This window comes from Pleuronectes platessa, chromosome 19, assembly GCF_947347685.1.
Source record: "Pleuronectes platessa chromosome 19, fPlePla1.1, whole genome shotgun sequence".
Taxonomy (NCBI): Eukaryota; Metazoa; Chordata; class Actinopteri; order Pleuronectiformes; family Pleuronectidae; genus Pleuronectes; species Pleuronectes platessa.
The window spans coordinates 19,616,508-19,634,389 of NC_070644.1; the positions used below are offsets into that span (position 1 = coordinate 19,616,508).

At 46.2% G+C, this 17,882-nt stretch overlaps 1 protein-coding gene across 3 annotated transcripts in view; it reads right to left on the bottom strand.

Moving 5' to 3' along the window:
• The window catches only part of tjp2a (tight junction protein 2a (zona occludens 2)), a 26,860-nt gene continuing 8,978 nt past the window's right edge, over positions 1-17,882 (bottom strand). Inside the window, exons 1-24 of one of the 3 annotated variants that reach the window (XM_053411988.1) lie at positions 14,798-14,952; positions 13,875-13,928; positions 11,055-11,179; positions 10,472-10,574; positions 9,547-10,303; positions 9,087-9,190; positions 8,466-8,619; positions 7,231-7,342; positions 6,703-6,842; positions 6,536-6,614; positions 6,269-6,419; positions 6,070-6,178; positions 5,764-5,983; positions 5,438-5,625; positions 5,250-5,345; positions 5,087-5,166; positions 4,796-5,006; positions 4,589-4,689; positions 4,235-4,459; positions 3,808-3,894; positions 3,340-3,540; positions 2,770-2,847; positions 2,349-2,434; positions 1-1,665 (exon numbers count right to left, since the gene is read on the bottom strand). In XM_053411988.1, coding sequence (XP_053267963.1) covers positions 1,509-1,665; positions 2,349-2,434; positions 2,770-2,847; positions 3,340-3,540; positions 3,808-3,894; positions 4,235-4,459; positions 4,589-4,689; positions 4,796-5,006; positions 5,087-5,166; positions 5,250-5,345; positions 5,438-5,625; positions 5,764-5,983; positions 6,070-6,178; positions 6,269-6,419; positions 6,536-6,614; positions 6,703-6,842; positions 7,231-7,342; positions 8,466-8,619; positions 9,087-9,190; positions 9,547-10,303; positions 10,472-10,574; positions 11,055-11,179; positions 13,875-13,928; positions 14,798-14,869 — 3,690 coding nt within the window. In that variant the 5' untranslated portion in view covers positions 14,870-14,952 and the 3' untranslated portion in view covers positions 1-1,508. Of the gene's footprint in view, positions 1,666-2,348; positions 2,435-2,769; positions 2,848-3,339; positions 3,541-3,807; positions 3,895-4,234; positions 4,460-4,588; positions 4,690-4,795; positions 5,007-5,086; positions 5,167-5,249; positions 5,346-5,437; positions 5,626-5,763; positions 5,984-6,069; positions 6,179-6,268; positions 6,420-6,535; positions 6,615-6,702; positions 6,843-7,230; positions 7,343-8,465; positions 8,620-9,086; positions 9,191-9,546; positions 10,304-10,471; positions 10,575-11,054; positions 11,180-13,874; positions 13,929-14,797; positions 14,953-17,344; positions 17,670-17,882 lie in introns of those variants that run through there. The other 2 variants (XM_053411990.1, XM_053411991.1) reach the window with 2 other exon arrangements.

A 17,882-nucleotide genomic window follows, 5' to 3' on the forward strand; every position in this document is an offset into this window, starting at 1 on the left:
TAAAAAAAAAGTATTTATTTATTTATTTCTTGTAACACTTTGAGATCACAAACAAAAAAAAAAAGGGAAAAGAAATGTAAGTCACGGATCAACAAACATGATTGTCATCACCACGTTCCCCGAACTCCAGTGTACAGAGACTCCAGCGAGTTGAAGATTCAATATAAAAACATGAGAAGCCATAAAAACGTGATTGTCTCCGTGTCCCAGACTAAGAACTCAGGACGTCCTGTTGAGTTCAACAGTGTTTTCTTTCTAGATCTTCTAATCGTTTACATCTTGTAATCATCAACAACATGATACTGACATGTCTTCAATAACACATTTCTCTTTCTCATAATTACAGCTAAAAAAACAAAATAAACTATCTTACATCGAATGTTTGGTCGATTTTGACAGAAGCGTGTTTTTCTGGAGCTTCAAGGTTTGTTTAGAAACTTCCTGCAGTTTGTGAATAACTGAAGTAAAGTCAGAGCTGCAAGGCACTTCGATATATGCTGCACCCCCGAGCACACGCGTTACAGTGTAGTGTATTTACAGGACAACAGGAGGAACATCAATCTGACCCCAGAGCAGCTGTTAAGCAACAACAGTGTGGCTGTGTGGCTGCAGAGGGCGCTGTTGATCAGTCTAACCTACTCAGCATTGCTTTAACACAGCGTCTGGAGCTCAGGTTGTGTAACACAGACCAGTGAACAGTTAACCAATCCCCATTCAGCTCCCAGTAGCTCTGCTGGTTTCAGATTGATGTTCGTCAGCTTCTCGTGTTTCATTGTTACGTCCACAGTCGATCATCTGTTCTCATCACTGATTCATCGTCCAGCTGGGAAACACACGGAGGCTTGTTAAAACTGATCCGAGGGAATTTCTGGATAATTCACAAACTGAACATCTGGATGAAGATGTGTTTCATTTTTAATCATTTGTCTACCTCCACCGGGGAACTTGTGTTTTCATCGCTGCAGAACCAGCTTCCACTGAACGTGATGGAGGAACGGGACATGAACCAAGTCATTTAGAATCTAGAGCAGGTGTTTGATCTTCTAGTTCTACATTCATTTACCTTTAAATCTAAATCTCACCTCATTCACTGAGCTGAGGACAAACGATGTTTCTGTGAGTTCTGTAAATATAAAGATCTGCAGAGAATCAAACCTGAGAGTAACAGTAGAACACGAGAAGCTGAGCGTCGGTGTGTAACAGGATTTAAATCACAAACTGGCTCGTAACAGAAAACCTCTCCAGACACACAAAGACTACAGGCAGGAACCGTTGTGTGTTTATGAAGTACAACATGTAGTGACACAACAGTGTTGACACTAATATCTCTCCAGGGATCCGACTACAAACAAAAAGTTTAAAGTTTACATTGAGGTAAAGCTGCCTAAGCTTTTACCACGGTGACTAGCTCTGAGCAGTTGTAGCGACAGCGTGGGGGGGGGGGGGGTGACTGGAGCGGCGTGCGGTGATGATGTCACTTCCTGGTTTGGGGTGGGGGGGGGGGGGCCTCACAGCTCAGTGTCCTTGTACTTCTGAGGGTTGTAGTAGCCTCTCTTGTTCTGGTCGGCCAGCTGCCGGCGGTACTCCGCCTCCTCGTCCTCGTATCCTCGTGTCTCCGAGTAGGACGGCCGGGACGGAGTCTGGGGCTCCGGGTTCGAGCTGGAGCTGAAGGACATGAGCATTTAAATAAATACACAACGTGCTGGATACTGGAAATCATCAGAGAGGCAGTTTATACCCTGTGAGCGCTGGTTATACTTCAATAAGGCAAAGCTAACTTTATTTATATCATAACTACATTTTATGGGGGCGGTGTGGCCAAGGGGGTAGAGTGGGCGTTCTCCAACATGAAGGTTGCTGGTTCAATCCCCACTCTTCCCCATCTGCATGCCGAAGTGTACTTGGCAAGATACTGAACCCCTACATGGCCCCTCATAAATGTTGAGTGTACTATAAATGTAAGTCGCTTTGGACAAAAGCGTCAGCTAAATGACATGTAATGTAATGTAAGGTAATATGATGTCATCTTCATGATGTCATTAGAACCTTGAAGACAATTTATCTGTAGATTGTGTCTTAAATCTGATTGGTTACAAAAGTTAATGCAATGATGACAAGTGTCTGACCTCATAACAACAACTTTCCTGGTGTAACAGCAGAAATTATCTTTTGGATCTATATAATCTTTAGACCGAGATTCTTGAACTATGCATGACACAGTTTTCTGATTTCCTAATATCTTGAAAACCTTTCTGACCATATTTCTGTCGACCTTTAACCAATCAGCTCCAAGAGTCGAGATAAACTCCTGAGTCACATGATTAGTGTTGGAGGTGTGAGGCTCTCACCCGATTGGCTGGGGACGGTTGAGGTTGGGTTTTGGCAGCTTCACTGGGATGGCGTAGATGTCCGGATGCTTCTGGGCGATTTCCAGCTGAGGGAGGAGACGAGAACCAGACCAGTCAGAGCTGACACACAACAAACCAGCATCAGACGTTTTAACTCCACATGAACCCCGAGAGACGACCAGTGATTCTGACGTGGTTTAAGAGATTACATCTGGATTCTGATTCCTGTGTCCCTGTTAATCTGACATGTTTGTTCTGTGTCCACAGACAAAATGTCAGTGGGTGAACCCCCCCCCCCCACCCCTCCCCATCTGTTGCTTCAGACCTTTAACATTTAACTGTGACAGATGAAACTAAACCCTGCCTCCCAGCCTGTGCACGTTAAACTGGTGGTGAAGTGAAAAACAGCAGCAGCACTGACTCGAGCGTTCTCCGCCTCCTGCAGCTCCAGGATCCGCTGAGCTCGAGCCAAGTGGTCCATCTTCTCAAAGGCCTTGATCTGGGAGGAGAGAGAGAAACGTTAACTCACGCTCTGCTGGTGATGACAGGTCATCAACACCCACGTGACTCACGAGGAGGTGAAAGTCAAATGAAGAAGCTGAGAGTGAAAACATGATGAAATGTGGACGACACGTCACAGGTCTGATGAATTACAGGTGATCATGGATCACATTAAACACACAGACATAGTTCTGTTACCTGATTCTATTTCATATTAGAGGCAATGAGAGTCAAAGAGAAGAAAACAATACAAACTATTTACTGAGTCAAAAACAATCTAAAAGCCAGAAAACTAAAGATGTAATAGAGACGCAGACTGGAAAATAAAAATGGACGACGCATCTCCAGCTCTGAAATATCTCGATGAAGATGAAACTGCCGCCGGCCACCAGGGGGCGATCAGGAAGATCTGGCTTCATTTTAGTGGAGCTGTCGTGTCGTCCATCTTTATTTACCGTCTGTAGTCATAGAGTGAAATTGAAATCCTCACCTTGCCCAGGAAGGATTTGGAGGCGGGGTCGTCCTCCTCTCTCACCGGGACCCGCTCCTCTGAGGGCATTCGGGGGACGGAGGGCTTCAGGGCCACGGGAGGGGGGAGGGGCCTGTTCCCACCCACTATGTCGCTGCTGATGGTGCTGCTGGAGTGAGAGTCATAGCTCCGCGTGGAGTCGGTCCGGGTCTGAGCACGCACCTGTCAGAGGAGGAGGAGGGGGAGGAGGAGGAGGAGGAGGAGGAGGAGGAAGAGGAGGAGAATGTTCAGAAGCTAAATCTTTGTGTGCTCATTGATTGGTGTTTTCAGGTGTGTTAGTTTGGACGGAGGTTATTTACACCACAGATCTGAAATGCTTGTCTAGACGGAGATGCAGGGTCTAGAGAGAGATGGGATGAAGCCATTTTATAAAGGAGGAAGGAAGGAGGGGAGGGGGAGGGGAGGGGAGGGGGGGGAGGAGGCTCTCACCTTCGGGGGTTCAGGGACAAAAGAGGGGGGAGGGCTGGGGTCTCTGTTCAGCTTCTCTCTGCGGGCCCGAGGCTCAGGGTGAAGCTTCTACACACACACACACAGACAGACACACACAGACAGACACACACAGATGAAGCTTTCAGGGTCGGATTATTCACACACAAACACACACACGCACACAAACATGCACAAACTTTGAAACTGCAAATGAGTGACAGATGAGAATTAGATGGATGACGGGATGTTAAGATGAACGATGCATTTCCACTTTGATCCCACTACCGAGAAATAACCATAACATCCCAGAGAGGACGCCGCCACCTTGAGCCTGTAACACCGTTTGGTATCGAGGTCCCACCGTGAACCTGACCGTCATGTCCTCCATCTTTATTCACAGTCTACAACCGGTGTCCACGTGTCTCACCTCGTCCGGCAGCACCGGCTCTGACGACCGGGCGATGGCCGACACGGGCTGAGGCTCGTCCAGGGGCTCGTCCAGCTCGTTGTCGGTGTAAGCCCCGCCCTCGTCCGCCGTGTCCTCGTAGTCGCTGGTCAGGCGGCTGTCCATGCTCAGGTAGTCGGCGCTCATTGCCGACAGGTAGGACATGCGGTCATCGTGGAGATCCAGGTCCTGCTCCGAGCCTTCGAGCTGAGGGGAGAGACGACTGTGACAATCCAACACTCATCACCATGGTATCACCGGCTATTCTTAGAGCCTGTTATAAAAGGTGTAAATATCATATTTCCTGTTTCTAAGCAGCAGCTATGATAAACTGACCTTCCCCTCACACACCCACACAGCCCGGTCCTGCTGCTCCTGAATAGAATCCTTCACGCTGCCGTACCAGCCGTCGTTGGCCGAGTTCAGGTCGATGGTCGCTACGTGGGAACAAGGACAGAGTTAGAAAAGCTGAGGAGACGATAACAACTCCACCTCGGGGTTTTAAAGATGCTGCATCAATAGAATTAGAGCTCTAAACCCTACCGGTGAAAAGGTGAGTGCACGTCTTCCTCAGCTTGACCGACTGCTCGTACAGCTTGCGTGCGCTGCGGCTGGATCCCGGTGCCACGCGGTTCCTCAGGGTCTTGATGCCTTGCTTGCTGTCCGGGTTCAGGAAGATGACGATGGGATACCACTGTGTGTAGTTCAGAGTGTCCACGGCTTTGGGGGTCACGTCCAGGAGGGCGTGGAGGTCCTGAGGAGACAGGAGCACGTGGTGTTCACACGGTGTGATGGTGTTTCCATGAATCTACATCTCACTGTCCTGTAACTCACCTGCTCAATGATCTGTCGGATGGTGTTGAGTCTCACCACTCCAGAGGATTTCTCACTTCCTGCGTCTTTAGGCTCCGTTTCTGAAAGAGGAAATAAATTATTCAGAAATCTGAGACCTTTAGAAAAACCTTAACGATGAAGTGATGCTGACGTCAGAACTTACTGGCGATGACAAACTTGTCCGGCATGTCATTGGCCAGTTTCTCATTCACTGTATCAGAAATGGGCCCGAAAATCACCACAGGCCTTTTGAATCCAGCTGAACGAAAAAAACAAGAAGAACTTAAGTTCAGTCACGGACATTCAGGAAGAACAATAGTTTTAGAAAGGGCTCTACTTCCTGTTTGGTACCTTCACGCAGCACCACCCTCTCGTAGGCGGGGAACCGGGTGGTGACCGGCGCGGCGCTCAGGTCCTCTCGGCTCTTGCGGATGTCCTTCTTCTTCGCTGCTCTTTGACCTCTCAGCCTCCAGAAGTCTCCTCGGTCGTTGCCCGATGCAGCTCGAGCAGCGTTCTGGACATTGGACATTTGCTCTGCCCTGTAGGACAAATACCAAGGAAGTGATCATGTTGTAAATGCTGTGGCTACATTTTCCTCTAGTTTACTGAATTAAGAAAGTAGGCCAGATAGAGGAACATTATTTTTCTTCAGCATCAGAGTTTTTTAAAACACACACCTGCTCTTGTTGGGGATGATTCCTTTCTCTAACAGCTGGTTGTCTTTGTCGCTGCGGATCGCCAGCCAGTTTCCCAGTTTGCCATCGTACAGAGTGTCCGTCACCTTGAAGATCTCCCCTCTGGAGAAAGGGAGACACTGCGGCGCCTCCTTCTCGAACTCAAAGTGAGTCCTGATGAAGAAGGAGTCGCCTCGGCCCGACGCTAAAATGTCCTTGTACACTGTAAAAGAAAAGAACCATTTAATAAAAGGAACCAGGAAACACATACATTTGCTGTTTTATTATGAGGTGTGTAAAGTTCGGTACCTTCAGGTTTACTCTGAGCAAGAATGGTGACGTCTTCTCCCTTAGGAACCTCCAGGAGGTAGAGAACAGCGTCCTCACGCACCATTCCTCTGAAGTCAGTGTTGTTCACCTGAGACACAGAAGACACAGCTTTACAAACCGTGGTTTAGTAGAAAACACTATTATTTAACCACAGTGAATATTCTGCGTTCAGCCTCACCTTCATGATCTGGTCCCCCGTGCGGAGCCCCTCCTTCTCGGCCGCGCTGTCCTCCTGAACGCCGGCGATGAAGATGCCGACATCGTTTCCTCCGGCCAGCCTCAGACCCACGCTGTCGCCTTTCTGGAAACGCACCATCACCGTGTTCGGGCTGAATGAGGGACACCAGATTTTATAAAGTTATGAAAGAGGAAGGAGAGAACACTTCCACACAGTGATTGGAACAACAAACTAAGATCTGGAGTGAAGAGGCTGTGATGCACTGACCCATAAACTTCCTGGTCGTCTGTATTTGGCTTCAGAGGAACTTTAGGAGGAGCATGAAACTTTTGTGTTGCAGCGACGACTGGTTACGACAGAAACCAACATGGTTACAGGTTTCAAATCAACTGGTGCATCATTAAATGTTCATATATTCAGAATGAGGAACGCACCTGGTTTCACTGGAGGAGTCTCTGGTGGTAGCTCCTCCCTCTCTGGCAGCAGAGGGGGTGTGTCTTCTACGGCTCGGTCGGGCACTCTGAACGGAGTTGGCATTGCGCCCATCTTGGCCAGCCGGTTGGGCGGCTCCTCTCTGCTGGTTAAACAAACACATGAAGAAGAGTATGTTGAATATCTGCTGACTCATCCAAGTCCGAGCAGCGGGGGGGCAGTTGATTCACGTCGTGGAAATTCCTCAGTATATATTTAAAGATTAGAAAATAACAGGATAGTTATCAGCAGCGTGATACGACTGATTTCATTTGATATAATGGATCGACTAAGCTTCATGAAGCATAAATAAACATAATCCTGCTTTATCCTGATTGTTTTCCTGCTGTATTTAACAACAAGCAGATAATAAAATGTGGAGACTTTTCACTAACGCTGGTTTTCATCGTCTAAAAACCAAATACAACATTGTGAGAATAACAAAAGGAGCCTGAATACAAAGCAGAATGTCTCCTTTAAGGATTTCTCACCTGGGCTTCTCCCTCAGCCGCTCGTTGGAGGAGTGGGAGGAGAGGTCGGAGTGGTGGCCCCGCCTGTCGTCCTGTGGCGAGTAGGAGCGGTACGACTCGATCTCTGAGATATCTACAACACAACAACACAAGGATCGTAACCGTTCTACACCAACAAGTCACTCAGGGGTCGGTCGGGGGTCGGATGGTCGTTCTGGTTTCTTCAGGTTCAGGTAACAAAGGTCAAATATCTAACCTCACCTGCAGGTCTGCTTTTTTTTTTTTTTTTTAAGAATAGCATGACGTGGCTTTTATGACTGAACTTTGCCGTCAGTGATTACAACTCACATTCAGCAACAAGATACTTTAAAACACAATATTTCTAACTTTGGTATTTAGGCAAACAAGCTAAGATGGATTTCTGTATTTTAACACAACAGCAAAACACAATTAAATACAATGAAGAGGATGCATGTTCAGGTGATTCTCTCTAGTCAGAGCTGAAAATCCTCACACACACACACACACACACACACACACAGACACACACAGACACACACCAGTGCTCATTGTTCTCAGGGAAACCAGGCGGCTGCTGCTTTGCTGCAAAACCTTCACATAATGAAATTCTTTCATATCCAATAGCAGCATCATGTTGAGGGATTAGATCACCCAGCCAAAGGCGAGTGGGCACTTTCACACATACAGACACACACACACACACACAACCATATACGCACACACAAACACACACAGACACAGAGTCCAAATAAGACAAAGTGGGTCACAAGTCTTCCAGCGGTGACCCCCCTCCCTTGAAAACATTTGGTCACTGAACAATCCACCCGCACCACTAATGGGTTCCAACCAATCGCAGCACTGCACGGTGTCATGTGACATTAAAAACAGGTATAAAAGAATGAGTGATGATGGCGGTGGAGGAAAAGGAGAAATGGTTTGTGAATCTCTGGTTTGGTGAATCTCTGGTTTGGTTTGTGCTTGTTCCTGCTTTGTGAAATATTAATACCCCCCTCCACCAAATAAAATGAATTTAAATACAACTAAAAACTGATGTGTGATCAAAACCTTTATTGTATGAAGGGAAAAACAGTTTTGATGACAAGTACAGCAACAACAACAACATGTCCACAGTTGACTCGTATGAAGAAGGTGTGCAGCAGATACATGTATGTGGATGATGGCCACTCAGCGGGTTTACACGGGATAGGCGCGGCTGCTTTTGGATTGTCTCTCACCATCGAGCTCAGAGTCACTGTCGGCCATCGGGGGGACGCGGATCAGCACCTGCTGCTTGTCCCTCTGCACCACCAGCTGCAGCTTCCCGCGGGACTTCTCGATCAGCTTCCCGGCGTCGCTGAGGGACAGGTTCTCCGTCACGGTGCCGTTGATCTGACGGAGACACAGGAGATCAAGAGACGGTTAGAGTCAAGAGTCAACACAGGCTTGTTATGGAAACAGAGGGGGGTGAAGATACGGTGGGAGATAGATAAGTGGCTTCTATAAACATTTAGAATTAGCCTCTGATTTTGGTGATGTATGTAAAACTGGGTATTTTGTCATAATTAGTAGATGGATTCTTAATTTATCGCCAACAAAAATGCAGAGGTTAAAGTGACCTTGACCGTTAAACAACCACAATCTAATCCGTTCATCCGTGAATCCATGTTTGTGCCAAATTTGAAGAAATCCCCTGAAGGCATTTCTGAGATATCGTGCGTGGGAACAGGACAGATGGACGGAAACATTATGTCTCTCTCTCTCTCTCTCTGCACAAAACCAGAAGAAGTTGTTTGAGTTTGAGCCAGAGCGGCACTGGGATGTTTATTAAAACCTGTTGTAAAAACATTTGACGTTACCTTCAGTATGATGTCTCCCTCCTGCAGGTTCCCGTCCCTGCTGGCGAGTCCAGTGCTGGTCATCTCCTTGATGAAGAGCTGGCTGCCCAGACGAAGACCGTACTCTGGAGAAGATGGTTGAAAAACACACATAAGGCTATACAAGCTACACACTGTATATTACACCTGACTGTTCTGAATCCCATTAGCAAGAACCCACTAATATCTTGCTTTTGTCTGCAATGAAAACAGACATCGTTTATCACTAACGAGTTGAATGACTCAGCAGGAAAAACACGTTTGTATTGGCTCCAGCTCTGATGTCAAGGATTCGTGTTCAAAGTTTTTAGAATCTAAAAGTCTAAATTGACTCGATGTCAGTAACAGGTTTGATTCTTCCCTTCTTGTCTCACTTATCAACCCTTTTAAAGTTCTTCAATAATAATATTTTAAGTAATGATATGATATATGTGTTTCTCACCCTCGTTGGGTCGTTTCTTCAGCAGCAGCACATTCAGCGGTTTCTCCAGCGGCTCCAGGTCCCGGGCCGGGCGGGGCAGGGGGATGGGCATGGCGGCCGGGGAGGGCGAGCGGTCCAGACGATCCCGGCTGCCGCTGCGTCTCACCGGCTCGTCGTACTTCCTCGGGTCACTGGGGACGCGATCCCGTCCTCGCTCAAAGCTGTGGTCGCGCCCGTGGCCTCTGCCCGGGCTGTCACGCCGGTAGGGGCTGTGGTTGCGCTCAAGGGTTTTCTCGTTGCGGAAGCGGTGGTCGGGGCTCTCGCGGTCCAGGGCCCGTTCGCTGCGGTAGCGGCGCTCGGGGCTGTGGTCCCGGTCCAGCGTGCGCTCGCTGCGGTACCTTCTGTCCGGGCTGTGGTCCCGGTCGAGCATCTTGTCATTCCGGTAGGGGCGCTCCGGACTGCGCTCTTTATCCAGAATCCGGCCTCTGCTGCCGTCCCTCCTGTAGGGCCGGTCCGGGCTGAGGTCTCTCTCCGGGTTCCTGCCGCGGTCCCGCCGGTCGTAGTCCCTGTCGTGGTCCCGCTCGTGGGTTTGATAGCCAGAATCCAGGTAGCCTCCGCCTCGCTCCCTCTCCGGGCTGTGGTCCCGCCCGCTGTACACACTGCGCCGGTCCTGGTCGTAGTTGTAATCATCGTTGTAGTCATTGTTGAAGACTCGGTCATCGGGTGAGGACGGACGGTTCACCACGTTCACCGGAACCTTCCGGGGCCGCTTCACTGTCTGTGAACAAACAAGAGACACAAAGGTCAGAGGTCAGTGCAACAAACAAACCCACACATCCTCATTTATATTAAGAGTTTAAAGCCATTTTAGAGACTTAAAAGTGGAATAACAGTCAATTAAGTGAGTTAGAAACTATTGTCAAACCAAACCAAAATGTTAACGTACAATTTTGGCGACTTTGCCGCACTTCCTGAGGGTGGAGACGGCGAAGGAGTGGGTGGCCCCGTCCATGGGGATGGCGTTCACCTGCACCACGCGGTCGTTCTCACTAAACACAAACACACATTCAAGACTTTAACAAGCTGAACTCAGAAAGTTACAGGAAAGTAAATGTGGACAGACATTCTAAAAGAAAAAGAACATTTATTATTAACCGATTTTCTATTTTTGCATCAACCTCGAGTGAAATACTAATGGATTTACTTCTGTACAGAAAGCTGCTTGGAGCCTTTTGAATAAAGCAAACAAATAAATCCTTCGAGCCTTGAGAGCTATTTATTTATTCACAAATGATAATCTGTGGTTTTATAAAGATAATTTAGGAGCTTTACTAATCTAGAAACTACAATATGTAAAATGTTTGCTTGATTAAACTGTTTGTGACACCAACATGAATAAAACCCTCTATCACACAGTTTCATTTTGATTTATGTGTTTGTAGAAAAAAACATTTTCTAACAGGGTCAAGTGAATTCACTTTGTCCAAAATGTTATATAAACACAACTACAGAAGAAAACCAGTACGTACAATAACAAGCCATCAGCCGGCCCCCCCTGCAGGACGTCCGACACCACGATGGACGTCTCTCCACTTTCCTCGTTGGGGTTGTCACGACCTCCCGACACTGCGATGCCAAAGCCCATCTTGGGATCCTGAGAACAAAGACAGGAAACATGGAAAACATGTGGAGGATATTGTGATTGTGTGATTGTGTGATTGTGTGTGTGTGTGTGTGTGTGTGTGTGTGTAATCCCTGTACTTTGTGTCGGCTCACACTGATTGTGATTACAGTTGTGTTTAGTGGAGTCATGTATGACTGCATCAAAAACGTTCAGAGCCTGTTTGTCCATTGTCTAAAGCTTTGGAGGATATTGTGATTGTGTGATTGTGTGTGTGTGTGTGATTATCAAAGATGCTAATCCTTGGCTTCATAATGTGTATGGGTATGTGCGCTGGTGCATGTTAAAATACAACCCACACTTGTGTAATTATAATTTGACAAATAACCATTTTTCCGAGGCTCGTTCCTTCTTTGGAAACGTGTCGAGCGATTCCACCTGAACACTGCTCCAGTTCGCACAGATGAGATTAGGACAGAGATTTGATGAACTCTCTCTTTATCCTCTCCCTTCCATCTGTACTTAAAAAAAAATATAATATAAACCACTCTCCTCTGTCTGTAGCAGATGGCTGTGGAGGCAGATGGGGGGGGTGGGGGGGGGGGGCGAGCAGGGACAAACGCAGGCGGAAACGAACAAACAAGACGACGATGGAAGAATCTCTCACTTTGATCATCTAAAAATGATTCACTCTCTGTGATATTTGAAAGAAAAAGCTGAAAAGGCGACGCTGTCTGAATTCAACTGTCATTTTGAGAATCTTTTTATAGCTTGACGAGAAAAGAACGTTGTTATTTTTGAGAAAAAAAGGCTTCGTGAGCCCGAGGCCTGAGAACGTTCTCTTGATGAAAAGGAAACCACTGAAACCGCCACCGTGGTATTGAGAGGGGTTTAAATGTGACATCAGAAACTGCATCACAGCTTCCACTGAGGCAGAGATCATATCATTAAAAGCTCTGTAGCACAGACTTAAAAAAAAAAGAGACACTGTCCAAAAATTGAGCCAAAATATCCTGGATACAGACGCAGCCATTTTACACTGATGACGTCATCTGGAGCCGTGATGTCAACGTCCCAATGACACACACATGCTCAACCAATCGGGAGCCCTGTTATCAGCAGCGGGGGGGTCAATTATGCACTTTACACTTAACAGTGTGTTCTGGTCATAGAGCAGATGACTGTTATGTTAGATTCCTGCAGACCATCTTCAACCCTCCACGAGAATAAGAAGGAGCAGAGGCTGCAGCTCGGGACAGAATATGTTCAAATTAAATCTTAATCTTCTCAGTTTACAAACGGTAAGAGAATAAAAAGTGGATATGCAGAGCGGAGTGTGACAGCTGGCGGTGGAGGGCGGAGAGTCAGGGGTCACACGCCCACAGCAAAGCACCTCTTTGCTCCAAATCTGCTTTCCTGGCTTCAGTGAACTCATCACGATCACAACCAGAGCTCAAACTGGTTTGTGCTGCTTACACACAAGTTCATGTGTTTGACATTGAAGCAGGCCTGTGTATCCTGCTAATTAACATCTGTTTATATTCTGGGACTCCACTAGAGTATATTTATATAATATATAGTTTTAAAAAGGTCCATATCTCCGGCTGCCTGTTCTACAGACCCTCAGTTAAACCTGAAACCTGTTTTCTCTTGATTAGCCAAAAATCCAGAGGCCTCATCCTCTCACCTGTGAACACGTTATGAAAACTACTCGTAGAGCTGCTACAGAACAAAGCTGATTGGAAACGGTGGCTTGTCAAAGTCATCTGAACTATTTTCAAACTCATCTGAGTTAACTAAACTCTGTAAATTCTGCAATAACCAAATACATAAAGAAATCTATATATGCCCCAATGAGCCATAAACACATGTTGCAGGATTTTGTGTGATTGTGCAGTAACCTCCAAATATTCAAGAAACATGACAGAGATGATATCACATCTCTGGCTCTGAATAAACCATGTGGTGCAGCAGCCCACAGCTGATCTTCAGTGTTTGGCATGTTTCACGATACAGGAGACCAGACTCACACATGGGCCACGTGTGTCCACACCACAGCTCCCAGTCCTGCATTTCTACACCAAGTTTGCTTTGGATAATGGTCATAAATAATGGATTTCCTTTTTGTGATTTTTATATCTCTAGAAAGAGTTTGGTGTCCTCATCCATCATTGATGAGCGGACTGAAGGGGGGGGTATTGGAACCAGAAAGTGGTCACATGATTTAAGTTTGATAGAGTTGTGAAATAACCGATTGTCAGATCTTTTCAGCTTCTAGTTTTTTGCTGAGCTCATCGTGTCTCACGTGGAAAGTAGACTAGACATCAGAACTCTCTCTCTCTCTCTCCCGCTGTGCGGCTGCTCTATATTAAGAAGCTCGACGAAATGAAAACCACAGAGTCGGGACATGACGTATAAATTTAGCCGTGGGAATCACGTGTGTGTTTCCAGAAGATCCACACCGGTGTCGGCTCTTCTCGTCAAAAGCTCTTAAATGTAGATGACTTTCCAAGGTGACATCATCGTCGATGCCTTCGTCACGCATGACTCCTCTTCCTCAGCCTGAGATATTTTTTTTGTTTTGTTTGTTTTTGTCAGTTTTTTGTATCTGTCGCATGTTAGAAATGTCAACATGACCACAAACAGCCCCTCTGGACAAACTGAGGAGAACATCTGGAGTTCAGTGGATGTGTTTGTTGGATGTGTGGCGAGGTGCAGATGGACTCACCCTCTGCAGAGTCACAGTGTACTGCTCCCACACAGTCTCCTCCATCACCGGGTTCTGTGAAGAGAAACAGCAAAGATTACTATGGCAGGTTTCATCTCACTCAACAGATTAATCATTTATTACGTGATGCAACGACAAAGCCGGCTCATTACTTGACGCCATGATTACACAAGCCGCTCCCAGTAGAACAATGTCAAGCCTCTGCTGGGCTGTTTCAGAAACTTCTGACTCTTATTGATTCATTATTGATGAGCGCACGTGAACATGCACTCGCTTTCTCTTAAGAGCACTCAAAAATAATTCTGAAGCTTCTTCTGACAACGTTCAACAACAGGTTTTAGAAATCAATCGTCATTCACATACAAACCGACACCTCAAGGTTTAAGATGCCAGCTAAAGCTTTGACATTTTGCCGTCTGACAGTTTTGCCATCAATCCTCCAAAACATAATATAAAACCGAAAACAAATATTTGAATTAATGAAGCAAACATTGACTTCGGTCAAAAACATTTTATCTTTTAGGAACAAGTGAAACGCTGATTTCCAAAATGCAAAAACACAGATCATGCCACGGTTTCTCTGAAAAATAAACCACGGGTCAGATTTGAGTTTGACCATCATCTCTCTTCACCCTTCATAAATATCAGAATGAATTTTTTGCCCAAATGTTTCTTTTAAGGGAGTTGCTGCCACTTTTTGCAAATCCAGATCCCAAATTTAGAACAAAAGCCCAAAACTTCACAAAAAACAGTAACAGCACGAGTCAGTTTGATTTAAAAAAACAAACAATCAAACAAACAAAACCTCAGATCACGACAGAACCCGTTAAGTCAAGTTGCCGGGACGAGCCTCTTGCCCCTACCACAGATCTGCTCATAGCCCTGGTGGTAGATCTGAGCCATGGAAGCAGAATTGCACTCACGAGTCCCTGCAGGATGCGAATAGTCTTGACCGCGTGGGCCCATTTCCTGTGCAGGCTGAGGACGGTCTTCATCTTCCTTTGCCTCCTCTTCGCGTCTCTCCCCGCTCACTGCCAGCGGTGCTCTGGCAGCCTGATGTGCGCCACAGCCTCCTCCATGGCCACAGCTGCACAACCACCAGCAGCTCTCTCCCTGCATCTGCCCACCCGCCCGCCTGTGTGTGTTTGACGTAAGTAGGATTCTGCTGGCCTACATTCAGCACAAATCCCACTGTCTGCAGTGTAAACACAGAGACACACCAACTTCTGCACAGACACGCGGTGATTAAACTCCCGTGTTCATCCGCACACGCCACAGTTTGGGGTTTGCTCGCAGCTCTGGCGTTAGGATACGACAGACTCTCGTTAAACTCGGGGAGAGGATTCACACGCCTGTGAAGATAAAGCCTCACCGAATGTAGCATTGAACTTATACGGGACAATGATTGGGACGCAGTGGTAGGTTTTTTTTGTAACTAAAGCGGGAATAGAAATCTCTGTGTGGCTGACATTTCATGCCCAGGCTTAGTGGATCGGGGGCAGCACAACCATCATAACCCACTTTTTTCTGATCTTCTGGCCAAGAGGAAACAACAGATGACCATTGGCAGCTGCAGAGACACTGCAGAGGTCCCAGAGGACTGGGTGAATGAAAACAGGACAAATATAACCTATAGAGCCAAGAGACACTGACACACAGAGCCATTTCAAATGTCCACTTGGAAATTCATTTGCGTGCCGCATATAAACAAACAATCTGCACATTCCCTGGCATCGCTCAAGCCTCCAAATTCCGGGGAAGAGATGACTAAGTCTAAATAGAGGAAACACTTAACTGGAAATACGATAAATGATTTGGAAGGTACCAGGAGCTCCGGGCAAGGCAGGACCAGTTCATTCCATTCCATTAACCGTTCAGACTGCCTTGTTGTTTGCTGGGATATGATTGTGATGGCCGCTCGCAGGCCGGCCTGCTGGATAAGTCGTATCCTCCTGAGTGAGGGTCATTACATAACTATACACAAGCACGTTTCCTCTAATGAGGAGCCAGGGTGAAATACTAGGTCACCCGTGCAGGACGTGACTTAGAGAACCAATTATGTGGAGACAGGGCAGAGTCTTTTTACCAGATCAGGAATGTAGATGTGGGAAGATGTTAATCAGAACTGGGAAAAACTGCACTCAGACATAACGCATAATGTATGTCCACACAGTTTTCTTAACAATACATTATTTACAGTCCAAACCCCAGAAATATTCAGTTTACAATATTTCTAAATTATTAAATCCTGCCAGACAAGATGCTGAAAACAGAGATTATTTCACGTTTGATTCGTGAATGGCTGAACTGACCCGACTGATCTGAAATATCAATAACTTTCCTGCCCATCAACTGATCGATAATTCAACTCATTAACTCGGCAAAAAGGAGGTTATGTGTTGGAGGATTGTCCATCCATCCATCCATCTGTTTGTTTATCACTACCTACTATTATAAGAACAAGATAATATCATAGAACAGTAACAGCACCAATCAAAAGACGGCTGGAAATAAGATTTAAGATTTAAATAAAAATAAAAAGGAGCCTAAAATCACCAGGCTAAGCACCGCAAAAATATTTTTAATACTCAATGGAAGTCTCAGTTTGAAGTTAAGTTCGGCCTCAGCTTTAATTGCCAATTAATTGATTGAGGAAATACTAAAAGGTCAAGACTAAAGAAGTCAAACAACCAATATGACTTAAGATCTTTGGCTTGTGAATGAGATGCAATGGAGGAGTCAATGATATATACATTAACTCTCAGTCAGACATCAGCATTAATCATAATAATCAATGTTTATATGAATCATAATAAACTGCTTCAAAGACTGAACAACATGAAAGAGGACATAAGCGCTGTACACGCCCGCCCCCTGCTGGGCGGAGAGCTGAGCTACAACATGAGTCACAAGAAACACAGAACAACACCACAAACACAACACTGCACAAATAAGTTTAACAATACAACCACCAGCAAGTATCTGAGCACGTGAGCATCTTTCAAGTTTTAATAAACAAAATATTAACAACCAGTGATAAAAGTACAGAAGATTAATAAACTAGAAGAAAACAGGTGTAATAATAAAATGATTTTAACACCGTACAAAAAAAACACTGCAACTTAAAACACCACAAAGCTGACGTCATTGGTGAAGAGTTCGTGTTAGTGTGCGCACGTGAGTATAAATAAACCAGGTGTGGCTACACGTTAAAATAAAACAACACGTAATAAGCGTGATTACGACACTTTTATACCGTTAATCACCGACGCGTCGCCCCGTGAACCTCCCGCTAGCGGGGCGGCTACAGCGGCAGGTGTAGCCGGATGCAACAGGCGTCCACCGGGATTCATGGAGAACCGTTACACACTTGTATATATATAATACACACAACAGTAGTAACCCATTAGCTAGCAGTACCTCTGTGTGTTCGCAGTACTATCAGGTGCACGCGTGTACTTTGTACTCACGGTGAAATACTGCGTGGCGTATCTGCTCAGGGAGAGCAGCCCCCCTCCGTTCACTGGCATCACGCACTTCCAACTGTCCCGCACCACTTCCCGACGCGTTCAAACTAAACCCGGAGCAGCTAGCCGCTTCCGGTCGGATGTGGGCCGAGCTTCCGACCCAATTAAAACAATCTTAACGGGTTGAGAAGGAGCGGGGACGTGTTGTTCACGTCAGATGACGCGGTTTACTGCGTTAAAACATTGAAGTTTCGGGGCTAAACCTTAGCGCTGACTTCTGCTAGCTTGGTCCGGGCTGTACCAAGGCAGCCAGAGGGGCGTTTGAGGAATCTGACCACTGTGCCTCTGGTGATATAGAAATAAAAATAATTATATAAAAAAATCACAACAACATCATCTAAATAAAGCAAGAACGATATACCTAACAAAATCTGTGATAACAATAAGGAGCAGTGTTTTTATACACATGGAGGGACGGGAGTTACACCTCTGGGATTTCTGGGATGGATCGGTCCAAAGGTCCCATTGATTTTTTTTAGGG